Below are 21,607 nucleotides of genomic sequence, written 5' to 3'. Positions count from 1 at the left end.
AGTGTGGAATGGTGAACTGTGCACAAAACGATAATCGTTTTCTTTGGCGATGTCACGGCAGTTGCAGACGTACATTTCACGCAGCATGCGTAGGAGTACAGCGCAATCACGAGGAAGTATTGCGGACTTTCATGCTCCCACTATGTCAAGACTGTCAGGAAAAGTTCACCTTTGAACAAAACCTGCAACATTTAGCAGAATCCTTCTTTAATATCAAAGAAGACATTGAGCGCACTTTGTCTGCAAACCATAAACTGCTTTCTAACTACGAAAGCTTAGCTGCTACTCATGACGAAACGCTTGAACGCGTAGAAAAATGTTTGGTACTATTAAGCAAAACATTTCTAACGTCGCCAACAGCAGCAAAAATAGTGCTACGGAAATAAAAATAAATTATCAGCCCTACTTGACACACCTTCAGCATTCACCTGTACGACTGTGGAAAAGACCGCCAATTCGGCAGCAGCTGCAACAACAACAGCAACAACAACAACAACGGAAGCAGAACACTCAACAGACTTGCTGCCGGACCTCATGAATGCAGTCAAGAACGACTTGGTAACTTTAACCAAGTCAGCTGTGACTGCGGCAATAACTGAAATTACATCAGCAGTAGCAAAACGAAGCACAACTGGAGACTTCCCTCACTTAATTTCTTTGAGTGAGCAGCTTTTAGAGGAGGTCAGGTCAGTTTCTGCTGCTATTTCCAATATTGACTGCAGTACTGACAAAATCTCAACGCTCGCAAACAAGACTTTGGCGGATGAACTAGCAGAGGAATCCCAAGACAAAACTCCACTGAAAATAATTTAGTTGCTGGGGCTCACAATCCACAATCTCCACTCAACATCAAAGTAAAACAGCACCAACCAAACCCATCTCCTGCCCGGCAGAAAATTTCGCGTGATGCCATTGCAGAGCTTTTCGCTGAGCGACGCGCAAAATGGCGCAAGTAAAGGGAAGTTGTGTTAGACACCTTAATAAAGCTGGTTGGAAATGCTTTCTGCCAGGAAAAATGCAGCTGGAGCCCAGACTGGAAAAACTGGAAGAATACCGGCAGCATGAAACCTCCAGAAACACCCTCACCAATAATCCACTGAATGAAAAGGCGACTAACAGTAAAAGACATCATAAACAAAAAGCTCCACCAATAAGAAGCAAAAACAACGTTACAACTTCCTACACCAGCAAAAACAACAACAATAACAACAAATCTACAGACAAACAGCTGCTCGTAATGGCAAAGCATCAATTTTCCGGACCCTCAGCATCTACAAACCACCCAAATTGCAGCTCTCTGCTCCTGCTGCAAAATCGTTCATCAATTTCAAAAAAGGTGAAACGATAAACCCGGCCAAAAAAACAAAACCCACACCTCCACCAATCCTCAACCAACAGAGTGAACCAAATATCGGAAATCTGCAAAGCCTTCAGCAACAGCACCAGCAACAACAACAACAGCATCTACGACAACAACAAGAACAAAATCATCAACAACACCAAATATATCAGCAACAACAACAACAACAGGAAACACAACTACCGAATCCTGACAGCCAATTTGAGTTAGATCCGATGAGACCACCCATCGTCCGTCTGACTCAGCAATCCACCGAAGGAGGAGGATTATGAAGGTTGTCCGGTTGTTTTTGGCATACATGAAGGACCAGTCTGCTAATGTATGCGTCGAGGGAATGACTCCAACGAGCATCAGGATGCTCCTTGCATCTGAAGGACTGCCGACTGCACCAGAACATCTACATCAAATATTCATCCAAGCACATCAGGAATACGGAATTGGGCCAGCAGAAGCTGCAGCTGATCTACAGTCATACCGACAATACCTGTCCAGCGAGCGGACACATCGCCTGCAGCAACTACGGGAGAGCACAACGAGGTACCACTCTCCTTCCCCCCGAAATTTTCGCAAGTAAGGACGCCTTCTTCGGCTGAAGAAAATAGCATCTTATCGACCAACGGGGTAAATATTTTAACAACCAACGTGCTTCCAACAAGTTCTTCATCAAAACAGAATGCCACTGAAGTTTTGATTTACTGTCAAAATTTCAATCGCATGAAAAGCCCAGCTAAAATGAAGGAAATTCATAATAACATCTTAAGCTCGTCCTTCTCGGTTATTTTGGCAACTGAAACCAGCTGGGATGAAAGCGTGAATAGTGAAGAACTTTTTGGAAGCAGCTTTAACGTATTCAGGGACGATCGCGATTTCTTAGAATCCAAAAAAAGTCTGGCGGTGGAGTTCTAATCGCAATCTCTAGCAATTTTGATTCAGAAATAATAACTACAAAAAATATAAGAACTTTGAGCATGTTTGGGTGAAATCTAACATTGCAGGAGAAAAAAAGAAAAAACCTTCGGTACCGAAGAAAATCAGATGAAGTCTTCGAAAAAAAAATCAAAGAAGAACAACGGAGGAATTTTCCAAAAAAAAATCGGTGGAATTTTCAGAAAAGAAACGTAAAAAAAATTGAAGCAACTTCAAGGAATTTATCTAAGGAAATCAAAATAATTTTCAGATTAAGAGGGAAATCGAAGGGAAAAAAATGAAGAAATCTCCAAGGAAATCAGAGGTATTAAAAAAATGGAAGTAGTTCTCGAAAAAATAAGGGGATCCTTCTGAAAAAGGTGGAATATTCCGAAATAAAAAATTCCCAAAAAATCAGGGAAATTTTCCGAATAACAAATGTAACTAATGGGGCAGCCCTTACTTCAGCACCATGAGACTCCTCTCTTCAATACCTCAGGGTCGGCATCCGCACTTGATTCTCTCGCGACCAAGAAAACATCTGAATATCGATGAGCAACTTTACCCACTTTATTCAGTCTTGCACACAGGTACTTTTTCCTCCCACTTTCTTAATCGGCTATCTCCTACCTTCTCCACACTTCTGGTTACGATCAATGGTTGTCGGGGCCTCTTCACCATTCCGTTACAGCAACTTTCCGGCTCTTTCAGTCTGGTTCGGTGCACTGATCCGTTGGCGGTGTCCTTGATTCCCAGTCGCCTGGTTCTCTACGCCGAGCGAATCGCGGAACAGATTGACGGCGTCGCGAAGCTCAGAGCAAAATGGCGCCCACGAGAATTTTCAACTGTGACGGTCGGAACGAACCTTTCTAGGGTGTTCTTGAACAGCGACTCCTAAAGCTCTCGTAGTTAGGAACTCGTGGTCGGAACGATGGATGGTTACTCGACGTTCACTGGTTAGTACACTGGATTCTGTTTTTACACGATTTACATTTTCTCAATTTTCCACTCATCCTAAATGTTTAACGTATATTAATTATCATGTGATTTTTCTTTGATTTATTCTGGATTTTTCTAAACATGTTGCGAAGAGCTTGGTGGCAAATTGAAGTTACACGATCAAAAATACGAGCGAAAAAAATCGTGTAAAAACAAAATCCTGTGTACAACTGAAACGATCACGGTCAACACCGAAGGTCAACCCACAAAGAAAAGAGGGATCTTGCGAGCACGTTGGGGAAATAAGTAGCGTTTTAGTTCAGAAGGGTCTAGTGTTCTGGTCGAGGGTTTTTTAACTGGATGATTACTTCTACTTTGTTTACTGACTCACAAAGTCTTGTACTTGTCTCACGCTCACGTCTATCGAATTAGGCTGTCGATTTGATAATGATGCCTAGCAATGGCGCATCTCCTTTCCATACCCTCAATCAAGCTAATGTCCCCTCCGAGCTTTTCGCTCATCATGGTGCCTTCTACGCCACCCCCAATGGCCGCCCATTTTTCCGTGATCCTGCAACTGGTGGTGGATAGCGGAACTGTGTGTGGTGTGGCTGCATCCTTTCCGGTAGGTGATCGGTGGTTGTGATGCTTAGCGCATATTCAAATTTGTTCTAGTTTTTGTTTAATACATTTATTACACGGAATAAAAACGCGAAAATCTCACTCATCTCGAAAAGACAGACACACCACTTGTTACAGAAATTTATCAATTTAAATCTGAAGGATTTACAGAATAAAATCGACACTATTTTCTAATAAAAGTATTTTCCGAACTTGGAAATGAAAACTCAATATCGGAGACTTATGTGAGGAAAATCGAAAGAGATTCACACTGAAAAATTGGATGATTCATTTAAAAAAACAAAGGAACTTTCGGGAAAAATCGGAAAAATATCATGAGAAAATTGGAGAAATTTTTCCCCTCGAAAAATTGGTGGAATTTTTCAAAGAAAGTTGGAGGAATTTTGCAGTTTTTGGAGCACATTCAGAGGTATTTTGTAATAAAAGTCAAAGGGATTTTCCTAACCATATCAAAGGATTTATATTGAGGAAATCGGTGCAGCTTTACGGAAAAATTGTCATGAATTTTCTGAAGAAAATATGAGAAATTTACCGAAAGTAAAGGAATATTCCGAAGAAAATCGAAGAAACCTTACGGAAAAAAAATCGTTAGAATTTTGCCACGAGAACGTGGGACTTTTTCGTAGAAATTGTTCAAAAAATGGAAAGCATTTTTCAAGGAAAATCAAAGAAATTTTACGAAATAAAATGGACGAATTTTTAGAAAAAGTCAAACGGATGTTGTGGAAGAAAATCGGTGGGATTTTCGAAAAATTCGAATGATTTTTTTTCGAAAAAAATGGTAACATTTTCTGAAGAAAATTGTTGGATTTTTGCGAGAATAAAACACGGAGGGGATTTCCCAAAAAAATCATTTGAACCGCAGAAATTTCCCGACAAAAATCCAAGGAGTATTCAGAAGAAAATGAAAACAACTTTCCGTTAATAGGACGGAAGAATATTCTAAATAAAATAGGAGGAACTTTTCGAAAAAAATTATAAAATTTTTCCGAAGAAAATCGGAGATTTTTGCCTTTCTCGTATACTAAGTATACGGTAAAGGCTATATGATCGCTCCAAAAACAAACTTTTTATAGAGGGCCCGGAGACACATAGTGTTATATACCAATCGACTCAGTTCGACGGATTGAGGTGGTGTGTGTGTGTGTGTGTGTGTGTGTGTGTGTGTGTGTGTGTGTGTGTGTGTGTGTGTGTGTGTGTGTGTGTGTGTGTGTGTGTGTGTGTGTGTGTGCGCAAAACTACTCAAAAATGTCACTCATTTACTCGCAACAAGTTGCATTCGACGCAGAATCCTGTCCCATTGTTTCCTATTTGAAATTGGTCAGATCGGACTATGGGATCAGAAGTTATGGCCAAAATACAAATTCATACGAAAAAATCGCGTGAAAAATGTCACTCATTTTTCGGGCACTTATCCTCAACTGATTTGTTAGCAACAAGTTGCATTCGACGCAAAATCCTGTCCCATTGTTTCCTATTTGAAATTGGCCAGATCGAACTATGAGATCAGAAGTTATGGCCAAAATACAAATTCATACTAAAAAATCGCGTAAAAAATGTCACTCATTTTTCGGGCACTTATCCTCAACCGATTTACTCGCAACCAATTGCATTCGACGCAGAATCCTGTCCCATTGTTTCCTATTTGAAATTGGGCAGATCGAACGATGGGATCGAAAGTTATGGCCAAAATACGAATTCATACGTAAAAATGTCGTAAAAAATGTCACTCATTTTCCGGGCACATATCATTAACTGATTTACTCTCAACAAGTTGCATTCGACGTAGAATCCTGTCCTGTTGTTTCCTATTGAAAATTGGCCATATCGGACTATGGGATCGACAATCATACCATTTTTGACTTTCTCGTATACTAAGTATACGGTAAAGGCTATATGATCGCTCCAAAAACAAACTTTTTATAGAAGGCCCGGAGACCCATAGTGTTATATACCAATCGACTCATTTCGACGATTTGAGGTGATGTCTGTGTATGTGTGTGTGTGCGCAAAACTACTCAAAAAATTTCACTCATTTTTCGGGCACTCATCCTCAACCGATTCGCTTGCAACAAGTTGCATTCGACGCAGAATCCTGTCCCATTGTTTCCTATTTGGAATTGCCCAGATCGAACCATGGGATCGAAAGTTATGGCCAAAATACAAATTCATACGAAAAAATCGCGTAAGACTGTCACTCATTTTTCAGGCACTTTTCCTCAACTGATTTGCTCGCATTAAATTGCATTCGACGCAGAATGTCTCATATTTTCTTATCGAAAATTGGCCAGATTGGACTATGGGCTTAGATGTTATGGTCAAATTACTATTTATTGTGAGAAAGAGTTCAAAAAAGTCTAGCTCACTTTTTTAGCACTTAGACTTCATCTATTCCCCAAGCAACACAAGTTCAACAAATCTGGTTGCAGTAACCATATTGTGACTGAATCCGGTCATATATAAGTTACTGTGATTGATGTGCAATATGTGTGCTTCTCAGGTCGCTCGCAACAGATTGCATTCGACGCAGAATCTTGTCCCATTGTTTCCTATAGAAACTTGGCCGGATCGTACAATTGGGTCAAAAGTTATGGCGAAAATACTAATTTTAAAACTACAAAATAAAATGCCATTTTTTGCTCTTATGCTCATCCGATTTGTTTGCAACAAATTGCGTTTGGCGAGAATTTTTTTTTATGCATATAAACAAATATGAAAAATAAGACCAATCCACATATTGGTGTTATTTGAGATTTTTCCAAACCTTTTGAACGAACGAGAAAGGCACCATCACCGCTAGGTGGATTAATCTGGGTTTTTGAAAAAAGTCAAAGAAATTTACCAAAGAAAATCTGAGGGACTTTCCGAATAAAATGGAAGTTATTTTCCTATAAGAGCTCGAGGATTTTCCGAACAATATCGGAGAACTTTTGAGCAAAAAACTAGAAGAATTTACCGAAAATAAAATCGAAGGAATTTTCCGAAGGACATAGGAAAAATTTTCTGAGAAAAAAAACAGAAGAGTTTGCCGAGAAAAAAATAAAATGTATTTTCTAAAGAAAATCTAAAAAAAAATACGAAGGATTTTTTTTTAAATCAAACGGATTTTTTAGAAGAAAACCAGAGAAATTTTTGAAAAAGCCGAACGATTTTTTCGAAAATATCGAACGAGTTTCTCGAAAAAAAAAACGGGAAATTGTTCCGAAGAAAGTTGGAGGAATGTTAAGAAAAACAAAGTCGGAGGAACTTATCAAAAACTACGAAGGGAGTTTCCGAATAAAATTCAATATATTTTTTTAACCATATCAGAGGATTTATACGAAGAAAATCGAAGGAGATTTCCAAAAATTAAATCGTCCGAATTTTCCGAAACAAAAACCGAAGAATTTTTTCGACAAAAATAGGAGGAGTATTCAGAAGAAAATCGGAGAAACTATCCGATAAAAGAAAAAATAACGGAGGAATATTTCAAAGAAAATCAGAGGAGATTTTTGAGAAAAAAAAATTGAGAGAATTTACCGAAAAAATAGGAAAATTTTCCGAAAAATGCGGAGAAATTTACTAAAGATAATTAGAGGGATTTTCCGAATAAAATGGGAGGTGTTTTCCGATGATGGATTTTCCGATAAATGACTGATGGGTTTTCCGAAAAATATCGGCGGACTTTTTCGAAAATATTGAACGGATTTTTCAGAAGAAAATTGGAGTCAAACAAAATCTGGAAAATTTCCCAAAGAAAATTGGAGGAATTTTACGAAAAAAAAGTCGAAGGAGTTTTCTAAAGAAATACGCATTTCAAGAAGAAAGTCGGAGCAACTATCAAAAAAAAGAACGGAGGACCGTTAAGTAAAAAATGGAGAGAACTTTCCAAAAAAATCGAAAAGAGTCGGTTTTTAAACAATATCGGAGGTTTTTGCGAAAAAAATTGGGAAATCTTCCGAAAAAAATCGTTAGTATTTTCCAAAAAACATCGGAGGAATTTTCCATAAAAACGAACAGTGGATAATGTCTGTGAAATAACCGCAAAGCGGACGAAGGATTTGACTTTTTTCAAGTTTGTTTATTTAGTAGGCTCAGGAGTGTATAAGACATTACGAAGCCATGATTCTTTGTGATATGTAAAATCAATATCATTTTATTTTTAAGTTGGTAAGAGAGGGGTAGAAGCCAACGTACTAGTAGTGACTCGAGGTTAGTTTATAATGTTTAAGGATGACCGGGACTTAGGATTCGGGATCAGGAATTCGTCCGGAAGCTCCTCCAGGAGTTCGTCCGGAAAGTCCTCCAGGAATTCGTCCGAAAATTGCTCCAAGAATTCCTTTGGAAGATCCTCCAGAAATTCCTCCGCAAGTTTTTTCAAAAGTTCCTCCAGGAATTCCTCCGGAAGTTTTTTCAAAAGCTGCTCCAGGAAATCCTCCGAAGTTCCTCCAGGAATTCCTCAGGAAGTTCCTCCGGGAATTCTTCCGGAAGTTCATCCAGGAATTCCTCCGAAAGTTCCTCCAGGAATCCCTCCGGAAGTTCCTCAAGGAATTTCTCCGAAAGTTTCTCCAGGAATTCCTCCGGAAGTTCCTCCAGGAATTCATCCGGAAGTTCCTACAGGAATTCCTCCGGAAGTTCCTCCAGGAATTTCTCCGAAGCTCCTCCAGGAATTCCTCCGGAAGTTCCTCCAGGTAATCCTCCGGAAGTTCCTCCAGCAATTCCTCCGGAAGTTCCTCCAGGAATGCCTCCGGAAGATCCTCCAGGAATTCCCGCGGAAGTTCCTCCAGGAATTCCTCCGGAAGTTCCTCTAGGAATTCCTCCGGAAGTTCCTCCAGGAATTCCTCCGGAAGTTCCTCCAGGAATTCCTCCGGAAGTTCCTCCAGGAATTCCTCCGGAAGTTCCTCCAGGAATTCCTCCGGAAGTTCCTCCAGGAATTCCTCCGCAAGTTCCTCCAGGAATTCCTCCGGAAGTTCCTCCAGGAATTCCTCCGGAAGTTCCTCCAGGAATTCCTCCGGAAGTTCCTCCAGGAATTCCTCCGGAAGTTTCTCCACGAATTCCTCCGGAAGTTCCTCCAGGAATTCCTCCGGAAGTTCCTCCAGGAATTCCTCCGGAAGTTCCTCCAGGAATTCCTCCGAAGTTCCTCCAGGAATTCCTCCGGAAGTTCCTCCAGGAATTCCTCCGGAAGTTCCTCCAGGAATTCCTCCGGAAGTTCCTCCAGGAATTCCTCCGGAAGTTCCTCCAGGAATTCCTCCGGAAGTTCCTCCAGGAATTCCTCCGGAAGGTCCTCCAGGAATTCCTCCGGAAGTTCCTCCAGGAATTCCTCCGGAAGTTCCTCCAGGAATTCCTCAAGAAGTTAGTCCAGGAATTCCTCCGAAAGTTCCTTCAGGAATTCCTCCGGAAGTTCCTCCAAGAATCCCTCCGGTAGTTCCTCCAGAAAATTCTTTTAAATTTTCTTCAGGAATTCCTCCGGAAGTTCCTCCAGGAATTCCTCCGGAAGTTTCTTCAGGAATTCCTCCAGGAACTCCTCCAGGAATTCCTTCGGAAGTTCCTCCGGTAGTTTCTCCAGAAATTCTTCCAGGAATTCCGCCGGAAGTTCATCCGGAATTCTTCCGAAAGTTCCTTCAGGAATCCCTCTGCAAATTCCTTCAGGAATTCCTCGGAAAGTTCCTCCGGAAGTTCCTTCAGGAATTCTGCCGCAAGTTTATTCAGGAATTCCACCGGAAGTTCCTTCAGGAATTCCCCGGAAGTTCATCAAGAAGTTTCTTCAAGAATTCCACCGGAAGTTTCTTCAAAAATTCCATCAGAAGTTCTTCAGGCATTGAATACCTCCGCAAGTTCCTCCAATATAACCTCCAAAAGTTCGTTCAGCTATTTTTCCGAAAGTTCGTCCAGGCATTCCTCTGAGAGCCACAGCATCTCATCCGGTAGTTCCTATAAGAATGATTCTGGAGGTTCCTTCAAGAATTCCTTCAAAATTTCCTACAGAAATTTGTCCATTAATTGGTCCAATAATTCCTCCGGAAATTTCTCCAGCACATAATTGCTTAAGAAATTCATCCAAGGATCCGAAAATTTCTTCAGAAACTCTCCAGGAATGTCTCCATGAATGCTCCTGTAAATCTAACAATTGTTCTAAAACTCAGAAATATTCTCCTGAAGTCGACTTACACAATTGAGTAACGAATACTTTTTAGCAACCAGGGACCGCTTGTAAATATCGGACTGGTTTTCGTCAGAGTCTATTATATATACAGTGGCGCGAAGAGTGAAGCAAAATCTACCAATTGATCTGTCAAACCGTCTACCTATCGAGCACAGTAAACAAAAGATTGTTGGTAAGGCGGAAGTATTGCTATCGCTGAAATTATTGTGGCGAATTAAAACGTAAGAATTGAAATGTAATGGATTTGTTTTAAAAACAGCTATAAAACACTTTAATACACCACGCAATAAAGTAGCAACAAGAAATTTACACTTTTGCACTCTGTGTCGAATTAAGAAGCTATTTCATGTCCACTCCGAGGTCACTATCACTAACAGTAAACCCCGCCTGGTTATGCTACCGTTTATCAAATGGATAAAGGTATCATAATCAAACTTCCGGATGCAAAATATATATAATATATTTTGAATCCAGCGCGCATTTAGTAGAATTCATTATACATATAGTTTTACATAGTTGTTGTCGCGATTACTGATCTTCATACTTGTGCCAAAAACATAAAGGCGTTTAGAATTGGTTACCTTATAAGCTCCGAAATCAACCAACATCGACGGGCTAGTTGTCCTACTGGAGCTGTCAAAACTCCGAACTGGAACTCGATGGAGAATATTTTTGGATGCATGCGGGAGGCGGGATGGGATGTTTCTGATCTGGGTGAGACATGTCGGGGAGAGGTCTGTTTCAGGTTGTAGCGCCAGTATCTTGAGTAAAATGATGGACGAATGGACAAATGGTGTTCTGTGTTTCGTCTAGTCCAACAAACTTGATAAAAACCCGAAATAATCCTTCCTTTGTTTCAAAATTTTCACTCTGAAAACAGAGAGAAAAAATCTGTCAAGCGTAAAATCACGTCTTTCCTGCTCGAGGCCTACTCAGATCTCCGCCCGTGAAGTCACTAGAAGGGTTGAACAAAAATGAAAGTTGCCAACATAATAATAAGAGCATCATTCGGAATCAGTGTAAAAAGATCTTCTTTGCGCAACTTTATAATCAGAAACTTTTCGTTTTCATGATTCGAAACGGAACAGATGATTAGCTTTGGTGAATTCCTTGCTGACTCGCCATCAATTCAATGATTTCGAATAGGACTTTCCGGTGATCCTTTCCGGAAATGAGACCTGGACGTTAGTAGTGGCACACCGGAAAGTGTTAGGGTTTTCGACCGTAAAATAATGCGTACATTATTCGATAGGAGGCTAAAAAATAGTGCGTGTTCTAGACACACGAATGCGAAATATGGACAATCATATAGAATGCAGTAGACTTCTGTCGGCTGGCATTTAATGTGGCAAAAACAACATTCCGGACAGAGATAGTTGACATCGTATAAAGCCATGAACGCACTTACTATACACGGTAGAATTGAACTAGGGGACCCAAAAAGGTCGAGAAAACTGTACGAATATTGCCCAAGACCGATAATTACGGAGCTCTACAATACTCTTGCCGGTAAACGCCCCAAAGTGTTTGTATAATTATCTGAAAGATCTATTGTTTTATCTGTAGCGTAATTATTTAAAGCTAATCCCGTAGCTACTCGACATGCACGGTATGCAAAGCTTAAAAACTTTGAAACAGTTCCTATTTCTATCAGTATCTCATTTTGCAATTAATAACAATAATATACATTTGACAACCGCAATTTTTTTTTTTTTTCAATCTGTTTCGCTCACTGCCTGAAGAAAAGCAATCAGCTTAGGTAATCCGTAACTCAAAAGAGATTACATACAACTTAACATTGTGCGTGACACATCACTGGAAATCCAGTCCGTTGACGTTCTTTTCCTTTCAATCACCATAGCAATGATGTAAAGCAAACGTTGATAAATCAAAAATGCCTTTCCCTGTGTTTTCTGGGAAAAACAACAGAAGCCCTCAAATATCGTGGCATGCTACGGATAGCACTTGTCTTGTCACAAGACAACACAATTTCTCCACAAATGCCTGCTTCGATGATTTTTTATCGCATAAATCTTCTCTCTAATCCCCATGTTTTCCGCCATTTCTTCTCCCCTAGGTCTTCTCCGCGAGGGTCGCCTCCACGTGCAGGACCGCCTGGTGGATCTTTCCAACAAGCCAATCGACGTAAGTGACACTTTACGAACACAATATGGGTACTCCAATGCTTTCTCTCCCTCGTCCTCATCGGAAGTGATGCGAAACGATTTTGGAAATGATAAAATTAAGCATGACCTCAGAAGAAGAAAAAAAAAGGCTCAATTTTATCTCCGATCAAACACTCGATTACGACCCAATAAATTCGATTGCCCCGATAGGGTTCAGAAAGGGCAGGGACAGTGAAAGAGTACGGGGGAAGGAATATAAAACATTGCTTCGATGGGTGTGGTCATGGTTGAAGGGACGGAACACATGTGAATCCAACTGGTGGGCAGTATTATAATGGCGTTCGGAACGCCACCCCACACCGCAAAAGCCATTAATAGAATTTACATTTATTGCCGTCAAACGACGATACGGGGTGGCAAAATATAGCCTCCACCACAGAGCGGCCCATGGAGGCAGTTGGTAGAACGCAAGAATAAACACTAACAGCGTACGTACACGAAACGGTTGTGTCGTAAATTTTTATGGATTTAAAGGCGGCAGTATCAAGGCCTCCTACGATGGGAGCAAACATTCAGTAGGAACAATAAGCTTCTGGTGCCTTCTATTGTGTATCGCAAGCGAAGCGATGGTTATTGCTGGCTGGGACCCCGAAGCGTATTTCGTTGTTATTAGCAATTCTTTTGCCTGTCTTGTGCAGCTCTTTTAGATTATGGATTGGCTTGAATTGCAGAAAACTTGTCAGGCTTACATTATGTTCGCAAATGATACTTTATATTTCAATAGACCATACCATCGGTTCACAATAGGCAATGTGAAATATGATAATTTGATTCAGGCCGTTGACCCAAATAATTTAAAAATGTATAATATGTGGTGACTCTTCTGTGTATATGTCCTAGTTCTCTAAGCAATTCTTGATAGTAGATTGCAAATTTATAATTTGTCTACCCAGGCCTACATCAGCTTCGACGTCAGCTACCAGAGTCCGGACGACGAGGCCGGCAATTTCGATTCATCCCACGTAGTTAAAACGCTTCGCCAGCAGCAGTCCGGTAGCAGCATTGATGACGACCAACAAATGCTGCTCGACATCGAGCAGAACATTGCCAACCTGGAGAAAACCCTTACTCAGGGCAATCGTAGTGCAGGGTCTACGGCTCAGCCTGGTCGCAGTTCCATTTCGGGAAACGGCGAAACTGACACCGGAAATAATAAGCCTAACATCCTAAAGCGAGTCATGTCCTCCGGGTCGGCATCGCTGCACGAAAAGAGTCAATCGCAAGCCGCCAAATACGACAAGGCTTCCTCAGTGAGTTGATCTTTTGGTTGATGAATTCATTTTATATTTAAGAAAATTTCGTTTCTACAGGACAACGAATCCTCACATTCCAAGCCGGCCAAATCGATTTCGGACAAAAAGGTCACCCTCCGAACGGTGCGGAACTTTATGAGGCTGGGGCGATCGAGGCATCCTTCCAGGGAAAGTCGAGACAGCAGCACGGAAGACGAGGGTCGATCGTTGATCACCGACTCGGAGGATGTCATAGCGTCGGGTGGGGGCCAGGCGACCAGTTTGGGTCAGCTGAGTAGTAGTCATGGGAACGATCTGTCCACCGGGGCGGCGGTGACTAGTCCAAGTACGGCCGGTGGAACCGGTCCGCATGGGTACGAGAATCTGTCGCAGGCGGGAAGTACACAATCCAATGCGTCCAGTGATGGGGAGGACAACACCAACAACGAGAAGCTTAAAAAGTAACGATTAGATGTTCGAAAACAGTGATAAGTGAAGATGATTTTGATTTAAATTTTATAACAGGATAAAGCACTTGGCTAAGTGCAACGATCATCTGAAATCGCAGGACTTCCAGGTGTGCGTAACGATCATCGAAGCGAGGCAGCTACCCGGCTTAAATATGGATCCTGTGGTGTGCATACAAGTGGGAGATCAGAAAAAGTATACCAGCGTGAAGGAGAGCACAAACTGTCCGTACTACAACGAGGTGAGATCGTTCCACTTTTTACGCAAAATTGTCAATTAACACAATTCTTCGACAGTATTTTGTTTTCGATTTCCACATGCCTCCGGTGATGCTGTTTGACAAAATTATAACTCTATCTGTAAGTACAAATATTTTCTTCTGTCAATCTTTCAATGTACATCTAACACTTACTGACATGTGACAAAAATAAACTCAACTGAAATCTAACCACCACTATTCGACTAAAAAGACAATGTTTTCAAAACAACAAACTTGCACCTTGCATGACTAGTCATAGCACCTTTAGGCAATCAGTAATAGATTCCGCTATTTAGCAAAACAATATTCACGTCAAACGTAATTACCAGCTTCCACGTGTTCATTTCTGGTTCCTTTTTTTATCGAAACACACTCCGTTCCAGGTGATACATTCACGCAAATTCATGCGCTCCGGAACGGTGGTCGGTTCGTTCAAGATCGACCTGAAAACGGTTTACGACGCCCCGGGTAGCTAACGATTCCGCACATTCCCCTTTATAGCTGTGATGTTTCTGCCCGCCCAATTAGTTTCCTTCTACTTTTGTCCTGCTGTTTGTGTTTATGTCTCCCTTGTTATTGACGGCCTGGATGCATTACGTTCGTATGTTGCTGAAGGAATTTTCCCCATACTCGATCTATTTATCTCAATGATTATAAGCTTCCAACCTAACAGTTCTAATTGTTCGTACATAAATCGCTCTTTTCTTTTTGATGTATGTCGTTTATACTCAAATCTGTGTTTAATGTAAAATTATTCTTCGCTCAATAGCAACAGACTTATGATACAGAAAGCACTAAAACTGTGCACAATGGACAATTTGCAGGAGCATTCCACATAAAACAACAGATATCTATGATAAATGTTTTTTTCAGCCCATCAGTTCTTCTCAACCCTCATCACGTATTACCGATTCTTATTAAATGCACATCACATGGACTAAACTAATTCACATACAAAATCCTGCAAACGACATCAATTAGTTTACAAAATAATAAATAGTAAATATTTTCCAAAAAGAATACGTTTTCTTGTTATAAATGAAATATTCCAGAAAATCAATTTAAAAAAACAAAAATATCTCAGAGTTCAAAGAAACTTTTCCAACAATCCAGAATTTTTAAAGAATCTTGCAATGGTTCTTTAAAAAATGCTGCAAAAATTCTCAAAAATCCCGCCCAGGATTAGCCAAAAACCCTGCCAAGGATTCTGGAAGATCCTATCACAGGTACTGCAAACATCCAGTCATTTTTTTCATCTATCATTTATTTGGAAGGCTCATTTGCCGTTACGGAGCCGGAATCATGTTTTAGAGTACAGTTTTTCATGATTCTTATACAGTAATGTTAGTTTTGGGGAACCGAAAGACTCGCGGTTTGGTCGAGGTTAGGGAATACAATTATACAATAGGAATGGAAGGGAATTTAGGGTGCTTAAGTATTTACAATGCTGATGTTCACACAGTTGAAATCCTTGGCAATGTTTCGCATCTGTAACGAGTAACAATTTTTTTTTGGCAACAACGATAAGAGGAAGACATACGGGAGGGATTATCAACAGATATTGAGATGTACAACAGAGAAAGACATTCTTAAGGGATTACGACAGCAAAGGGATGGATGGACGACGATTATAATCTTACTTTCGCAACTTTCAAAAATTGATGGACAAGGGACATGTATTCGAGATCAAGACCGGCCAACACTCCCCTAATATGCTTTGGCTGCTTTCCACGGGCCCGAAGATATTCAGTTAGCGCAGATCTGGAGCCACGATGCTCCTCGTCCGCCCACACGACATAATCAATATCCTGATAATCTGCCCCACAAACACAGAGATTGCCTTCTGAGAGCCCCACTCGAAAAGATGTGCATTTAAAGAGTAGTGATTGGACATTAAACGACACATGGTTCGAATGAAGTCTCGTCCCAATTTCATTTTTTTATCCATGGCCGCTTCGACACCTGTTGGCGAAGTCGTCACTGTCACTGTCTACCCATCTTCCCATTTGTTCATTTTTATTGCCAGCTGATCAAGGTTTCCTGACGAACTAATGAAAAAAATCATCGAAGGTGATTTGCCGATCGTAAATAATAGCGCCCACCTTAGCCAGAGAGTCCGTTTTCGCATTTCCCGGGATCAAGCAATTAGACTCAAGCCATGGTGATTATGTAAGACCGTTGTGATAAAGCACTAAAAACTTTCCGTATCCCGTTCAGAAAATACGCTGAGTGCTTAACCGCTTTCACTGACCGAACAGCCTCCAAGGAACTTAGACTGTCGGTGAAGACGAAAAAGTGGTCAGGAGGTAGGGATGCGATCTGCTCGAGAGAATGGTGTATAGCTGCTAGCTCAGCGGTATACACGGAACAAGGCTCTTTCAGCTTAAAGTAGGAGCTATGAAAAACGTTGAATGCTCCGAAACCAAAGGAGTCATCCGTTTTTGACCCATCTGTAAAAAAACTTCTCTCTTCACTGGCGTGCCAGTATTTTTTCAAATAATGGAGGTAAGACCTCCGGACGAAGGAATTCCATGAACCTCCTGTTTCATGGACAGATCAAAATTACAAAGGCACTGTAAGACTCTAAGAAGTTAGCACGATTGAGTCAACCGAAGATGGGCTTACCTCCAGTGTCATATACCACTGGTAAATACTCATGAATCGAGATTGAGGGTTTTGTTCGAGCAGATTCTCGAAGTTTTCAATGACCAATGGATTGAGAACCTTAGAGCGGATGCGATAATTCCACGAAACGATCTGTAAGTGGCAGTACTCCCGCAAGTACTTCCAAACTCATCATGTGCGTCGAATTCATACAACCTAAAGCTATACGGAGACAGCAGTACTAACTCCGTTGAAGCCGCGGACTGAAAGCAGAAACTACTGTATTCGAGGACCGACAAAATGGTTGTTCGATACAACGTTATAAGATCTTCGGGATGCGCTCCCCACCATGTTCCGGTTGTCGATCGCATGAAGTTGATCCGATTCTGGCATCCGAAGGTACATTTCGAGTCAAACCAGGCCCCGAGGTATTTTGAAGACATGCTATGAGTATGAGACAATCTTACCCATCAATTAGAGCGGGAACTTTTCCGGCTTATGCTTTTTGGAAAAGACAACCATCTCAGTTTTCTCCGGAGAGAATTCGATACCCTGCTTTAAAGCCCATGTAGATAAATTGTCCAATTGTCTTGTAATGGTTCTTGCAAACCAGCAGACTGCGGTTGGCCCTGTAACAGATACAGCACAGTCATCCGCAAGCTGTTTTAGCGTGCAAATTTCCATGAGACATTCGTCAATGTCTCTGAAAATAAAATGGTAAAGAAGGGTGCTCAAACATGAGCCCTAGGGAGACCCATGTAACTAATTCGTGAAGTTGTCAAGTCACGATGAGAAAAACGCATACGCTTCTCTGACAAAAATTGTACAAATAGTTGTTCAAAAGTGGTGAAATTCCACACGAGTGGAGTTTGTCAGATAAGACATCGACGTAAACCGAATCAAAAGCCCCTTAATGTCCAAAAACACTGTGCCCATTTGCTCTTTTTAGCGAAAGTATTCAAGTTGAATTTCTGAAGAAAGCAACGTAAGACATTCGTTCGTTCCCTTGCCCTGCGGAAACCAAATCGTGTATCTGACAGCAAACTATTCGATTCAACCCATTTGTCTAGCCGGAAGAGAATCATCTTCTCCAACAGCTTCCGAAGACATGACAGCATCGCGATGAAGCGATACGAGTTACAATCCGACGCGGGTTTTCCGGGCTTCTGGATGGCTATTACCCACACTTGCCTCCAATCATCCGGAACAATCTTGCACTACAGTAACTGATTGAAAAAGCTCAATAAACACCTCTTCGCGACATCTGAGAGGTTTTTGAGTAAATTGAACTTGATTTTATCAATCCCAGGAGCGGAACTGTTACATGAAAAGAGAGCAAGCGAGAATTCAATCATCGAAAACGGGCGATCCATATCATCCCTGTTAGCAAAAGAATCACGTGACCCTTGCTTCACCGGCACCGAATCCGGACTTTCTTTGCGAAGTCGAGTATCCACCGCGACGAGCTTTCACGAACTTCGCTTACGGACGACGCGTTGCGTATTCTTCTCCCGACGGTCCACAGAGTTTTCATTCAAGTCTCACGCGATAAATCTTCAACAAAAGTGCGCCAATATCCGCGTTTCTTCACTTTGACCAGCTTCTTGAACTGGATCTCGAGCGCGATATACCGTTTGTAAAGTACGATCGATCCGTCTTTCCGAAATTCTTTAAACGCGCCAGATTTCTCGCGATAAAGTTGTGTACTATGGTTGCCTACAGAACGAAGATCCTGGCACCGGCCGGCGTTGTGCCTGAAGAGCGCTGTCAAGGATCAACTGGGATATAAACTCGTACTCTTGTCGCGGGGAAGCGAACCTATCGACTGTACGCCATTAATGATGGCCTCCGCATATTTTCCCCAATCGATGTGCTTCGTGAGGTCATATGATAGGTCGATAGAAACAGATGGATTACGTCCATTGAAAATCGAGACTTCGATCAGCAAATGATTACTACCATGGGGATGTTGGACCACCTTCCAAGTACAGTCCAACGACAATGAGCTCAAACAAATGGAAAGATCTAGACGGCTATCTCTTGCTGGAGGAGCCACTCGTGTAACTTCTCCTGTATTCAAAATTGACAAATTAAAGTCGTTGCAGAGATCGTATATCATTGATGAACGGTTGTCGTCATACAGTTCCCCCAGCCTGTTCCGTGGGAGTTAAAATCTCCCAAGAACAACCGTGGCTCAGGCATAACCGAGCAGATGTGCGAGAGATCTCTACGAGGTATCGCGGTGTTTGAAGGAAGATTTATCGAGGCGATACTGATGTCTTTTCATCGAATAGTCACCTGGCATGCGACAGCTTCGGTGCCTGACATCGGAGCAAGATCGACTATATAGAAGGAGTGTTGATTTTGATCCCTAACAGCATCCCTCCATATCGATTTGCCCGATCGCGACGAATTTGGTTGAAATCCGGAAAATGGAGGTTCATATCTGGTGTTAGCCATGTTTCACATAAAGCAAAAACATCGCATTGTAATTTGTTAACTAAAATTTTCAGGAGATCAGGAGAGGACCATGTTCTTCACGGGGTCGGAAGCATCGAAGAAGTTGAGGATGAGCTCCACGATGCCAGAAAGTGTGAACATTGGAGCGCTCGGAGGTTGTTGTGCTCATTCTCTATGCTCTCTTTCTGGCTGAGAAATCGCAAAAATTGGGGCATCTGGGATTTTAGATGTCCCCGGAAGCGGTGGAAACTCTCGTTCATCCTGATGTGAAACCACAAAAGTTGAACGTTTTAGAGTTCCACCTGCGTTTGATTTCGCCATGTTGGAATGGGGCTCTCTTTGAAGCTGTTTTCTAGGCTTTTTCGAAGGACGCTGGCTTTGTTTTACTCGTTTCCTCGTTGAGCCTTTGAAAACAAAGACCCCATTTCCAACCTCGGAGTCAGAGCTACCTTGATCGTCCAAAGGAAGAGACGAGTAGATGGTGTCAGATACAACTGGTGAAGCGGCCTTCCTCAGCATTTCAGCGTAGCTACGTCGAGAACCCTGCTGAAGAGATCGCTTCTGGTGGATTCTACGCTGTATCTACGTCGAGCAAGCTTCAAGAGCATGTGGAGGGCCTTCGTCGCAATAGACACATTTCGGTGCCGTCTTGCACGCGCCATCCACATGCTTCTCCACACGATGCACAGCGAGGTTTATTGCAGCAGTGCTGAGCGGTGTGGCCAACCTGCTTGCAATTAACACAATTCATCACCTTCGGTACATACAGCCGTACAGGTAGACGAAATTTGCCAATCACTACGTAGTCAGGCAGCGCGGACCCGGAGAAGGTGACGCAGAAAGACTCAGACGGGGAATAAACTCGCTTCTCTCCCTCCTGCGACACCAAATGTATTTGCTTGCAATCCAGTATCGCAACCCGAGGCAAAGAAATCTTCTCGAAACGACCGAAACCTTGTTTCAAATCGTCACATGTCATACATCCCTCCGTTACCACACCCGCGATCTCACACACTGCTGACGGTAAATAAACCTTATATTCGAGAGAGAAAAGCTCACAGGTAGCAATCTCGTTGGCCTGTTTGCGGTCACTGACCGTGACGTGCAGCTTACTAGACCCAACCGGATCAATGGTCGTGACAGACGAGAATCGCTTTTCCAGATCTTTGCTGATCTGACTTATATTCAACCGCTTGCCTTTGGGTCGGGAGACAACAACATACAACAGGGTAGGCCTTGAGGCGAGGGGTCGTGGGGAAACACCACTCGATACGGAAGCACCACTCGATACGGAAGCAACGCACAACTGTTTTTTATTTTTCACGCATGCTGCGACGCAGCAAAGCTGAATCAACAAAAATGACAGTTGTCCGCCGCCTCCGTATCGAGTGGTGTGCCCTGAAAACGCGAGCACTTTTAAACTTGGATTCCGTCAGGAGTGACCTTAAATGCCTCGCAGCAGCGAGACACACACAATTAAACACTTATTACAGGGGAAAAAATAACACAAAACTAATTAACAAACACACAGGGAAAACGGATTATCAAAACATACGTGGTTCAAATTATCAAAATAGGGGAAGGAAGGGGTTACAACGAGAGAGATAGAGATCAAAAATATGCTTAGCTTAACTTTCACACTGCTATGTCACCGGCTGGGATTTGTAGCAGCACACACCGAACGGACGGCCTCTCGTCCGTGCCGCGATCGAGGCTACAGCTACAGGTGTCGGGACAACAGTGCCTGTGATGGTGGAGGCGCACGATCAGTGGTGATGGTGGTGGGACTGTCGGCTTTGGGCGATGATGACTTCGCCTGCGTGTGACGATGGACGCCGATGAATTTTGCAGAAAGTCTGTTTTTGTGAAAACGACGAAAACTTTTGCAAAACGCTTCAAATAAGCACACTTTCACTATAGCCCTTCAGTATCGGTAAAAAATCGGTAAAAAAAATTTAAAAAAACAGGAAGAAAATCAACCGTACGCGGATGCTCGACGTGAAGTGCCTACAAGTTTTGAACATGTTCAAAATATAAGCAAACAGGCATATGGAGACGCATGGTGTATTGTTACATTAGCTCCTTGGAACTAAACTTTTGTGCAACAATTAAGGGTTTATAATATTCTGCATACAAGTGAGAGTATATTTGCATGATGTTATGATCAAAACAACCTGGCATGATGTTAAGGCCTACTTTAAGTTTCACAGGTGTAATGGCAAAATACCGAAGATTGATATTTGCTTTGAACAGTAGGAATTGTTTTTTTTTTTATTAAACATACCTTACACTCGCTTACAACTCGACTGTTCAAGTATTAAGTCATAGTCAATTACTTGAAATGCGTATGAGATTATCTGCCACAATTTTCTCCTTGTCAATTTGCAGTTATAATAGCCTAATAATCCA

General features: G+C 41.9%; 1 protein-coding gene across 6 annotated transcripts in view; it reads left to right on the top strand.

The window, feature by feature from the left end:
- Positions 1-21,607, top strand: part of LOC134207708 (otoferlin-like) — a 385,951-nt gene that overhangs the window by 319,449 nt on the left and 44,895 nt on the right. For 5 of the 6 annotated variants that reach the window (XM_062683524.1, XM_062683528.1, XM_062683522.1 and 2 more), the window contains exons 5-10: positions 12,067-12,134; positions 13,069-13,425; positions 13,486-13,868; positions 13,933-14,116; positions 14,172-14,234; positions 14,518-14,602. In XM_062683524.1, the coding sequence (XP_062539508.1) occupies positions 12,067-12,134; positions 13,069-13,425; positions 13,486-13,868; positions 13,933-14,116; positions 14,172-14,234; positions 14,518-14,602 (1,140 nt within the window). The remainder of the gene's footprint in view (positions 1-12,066; positions 12,135-13,068; positions 13,426-13,485; positions 13,869-13,932; positions 14,117-14,171; positions 14,235-14,517; positions 14,603-21,607) is intronic. The other variant, XM_062683523.1, reaches the window with a different exon arrangement.

Source organism: Armigeres subalbatus, chromosome 1 (assembly GCF_024139115.2).
Source record: "Armigeres subalbatus isolate Guangzhou_Male chromosome 1, GZ_Asu_2, whole genome shotgun sequence".
Lineage (NCBI taxonomy): Eukaryota > Metazoa > Arthropoda > Insecta > Diptera > Culicidae > Armigeres > Armigeres subalbatus.
Note: the sequence above shows the minus strand (reverse complement) of the source record. Positions and strands in the feature narration are given on the sequence as shown.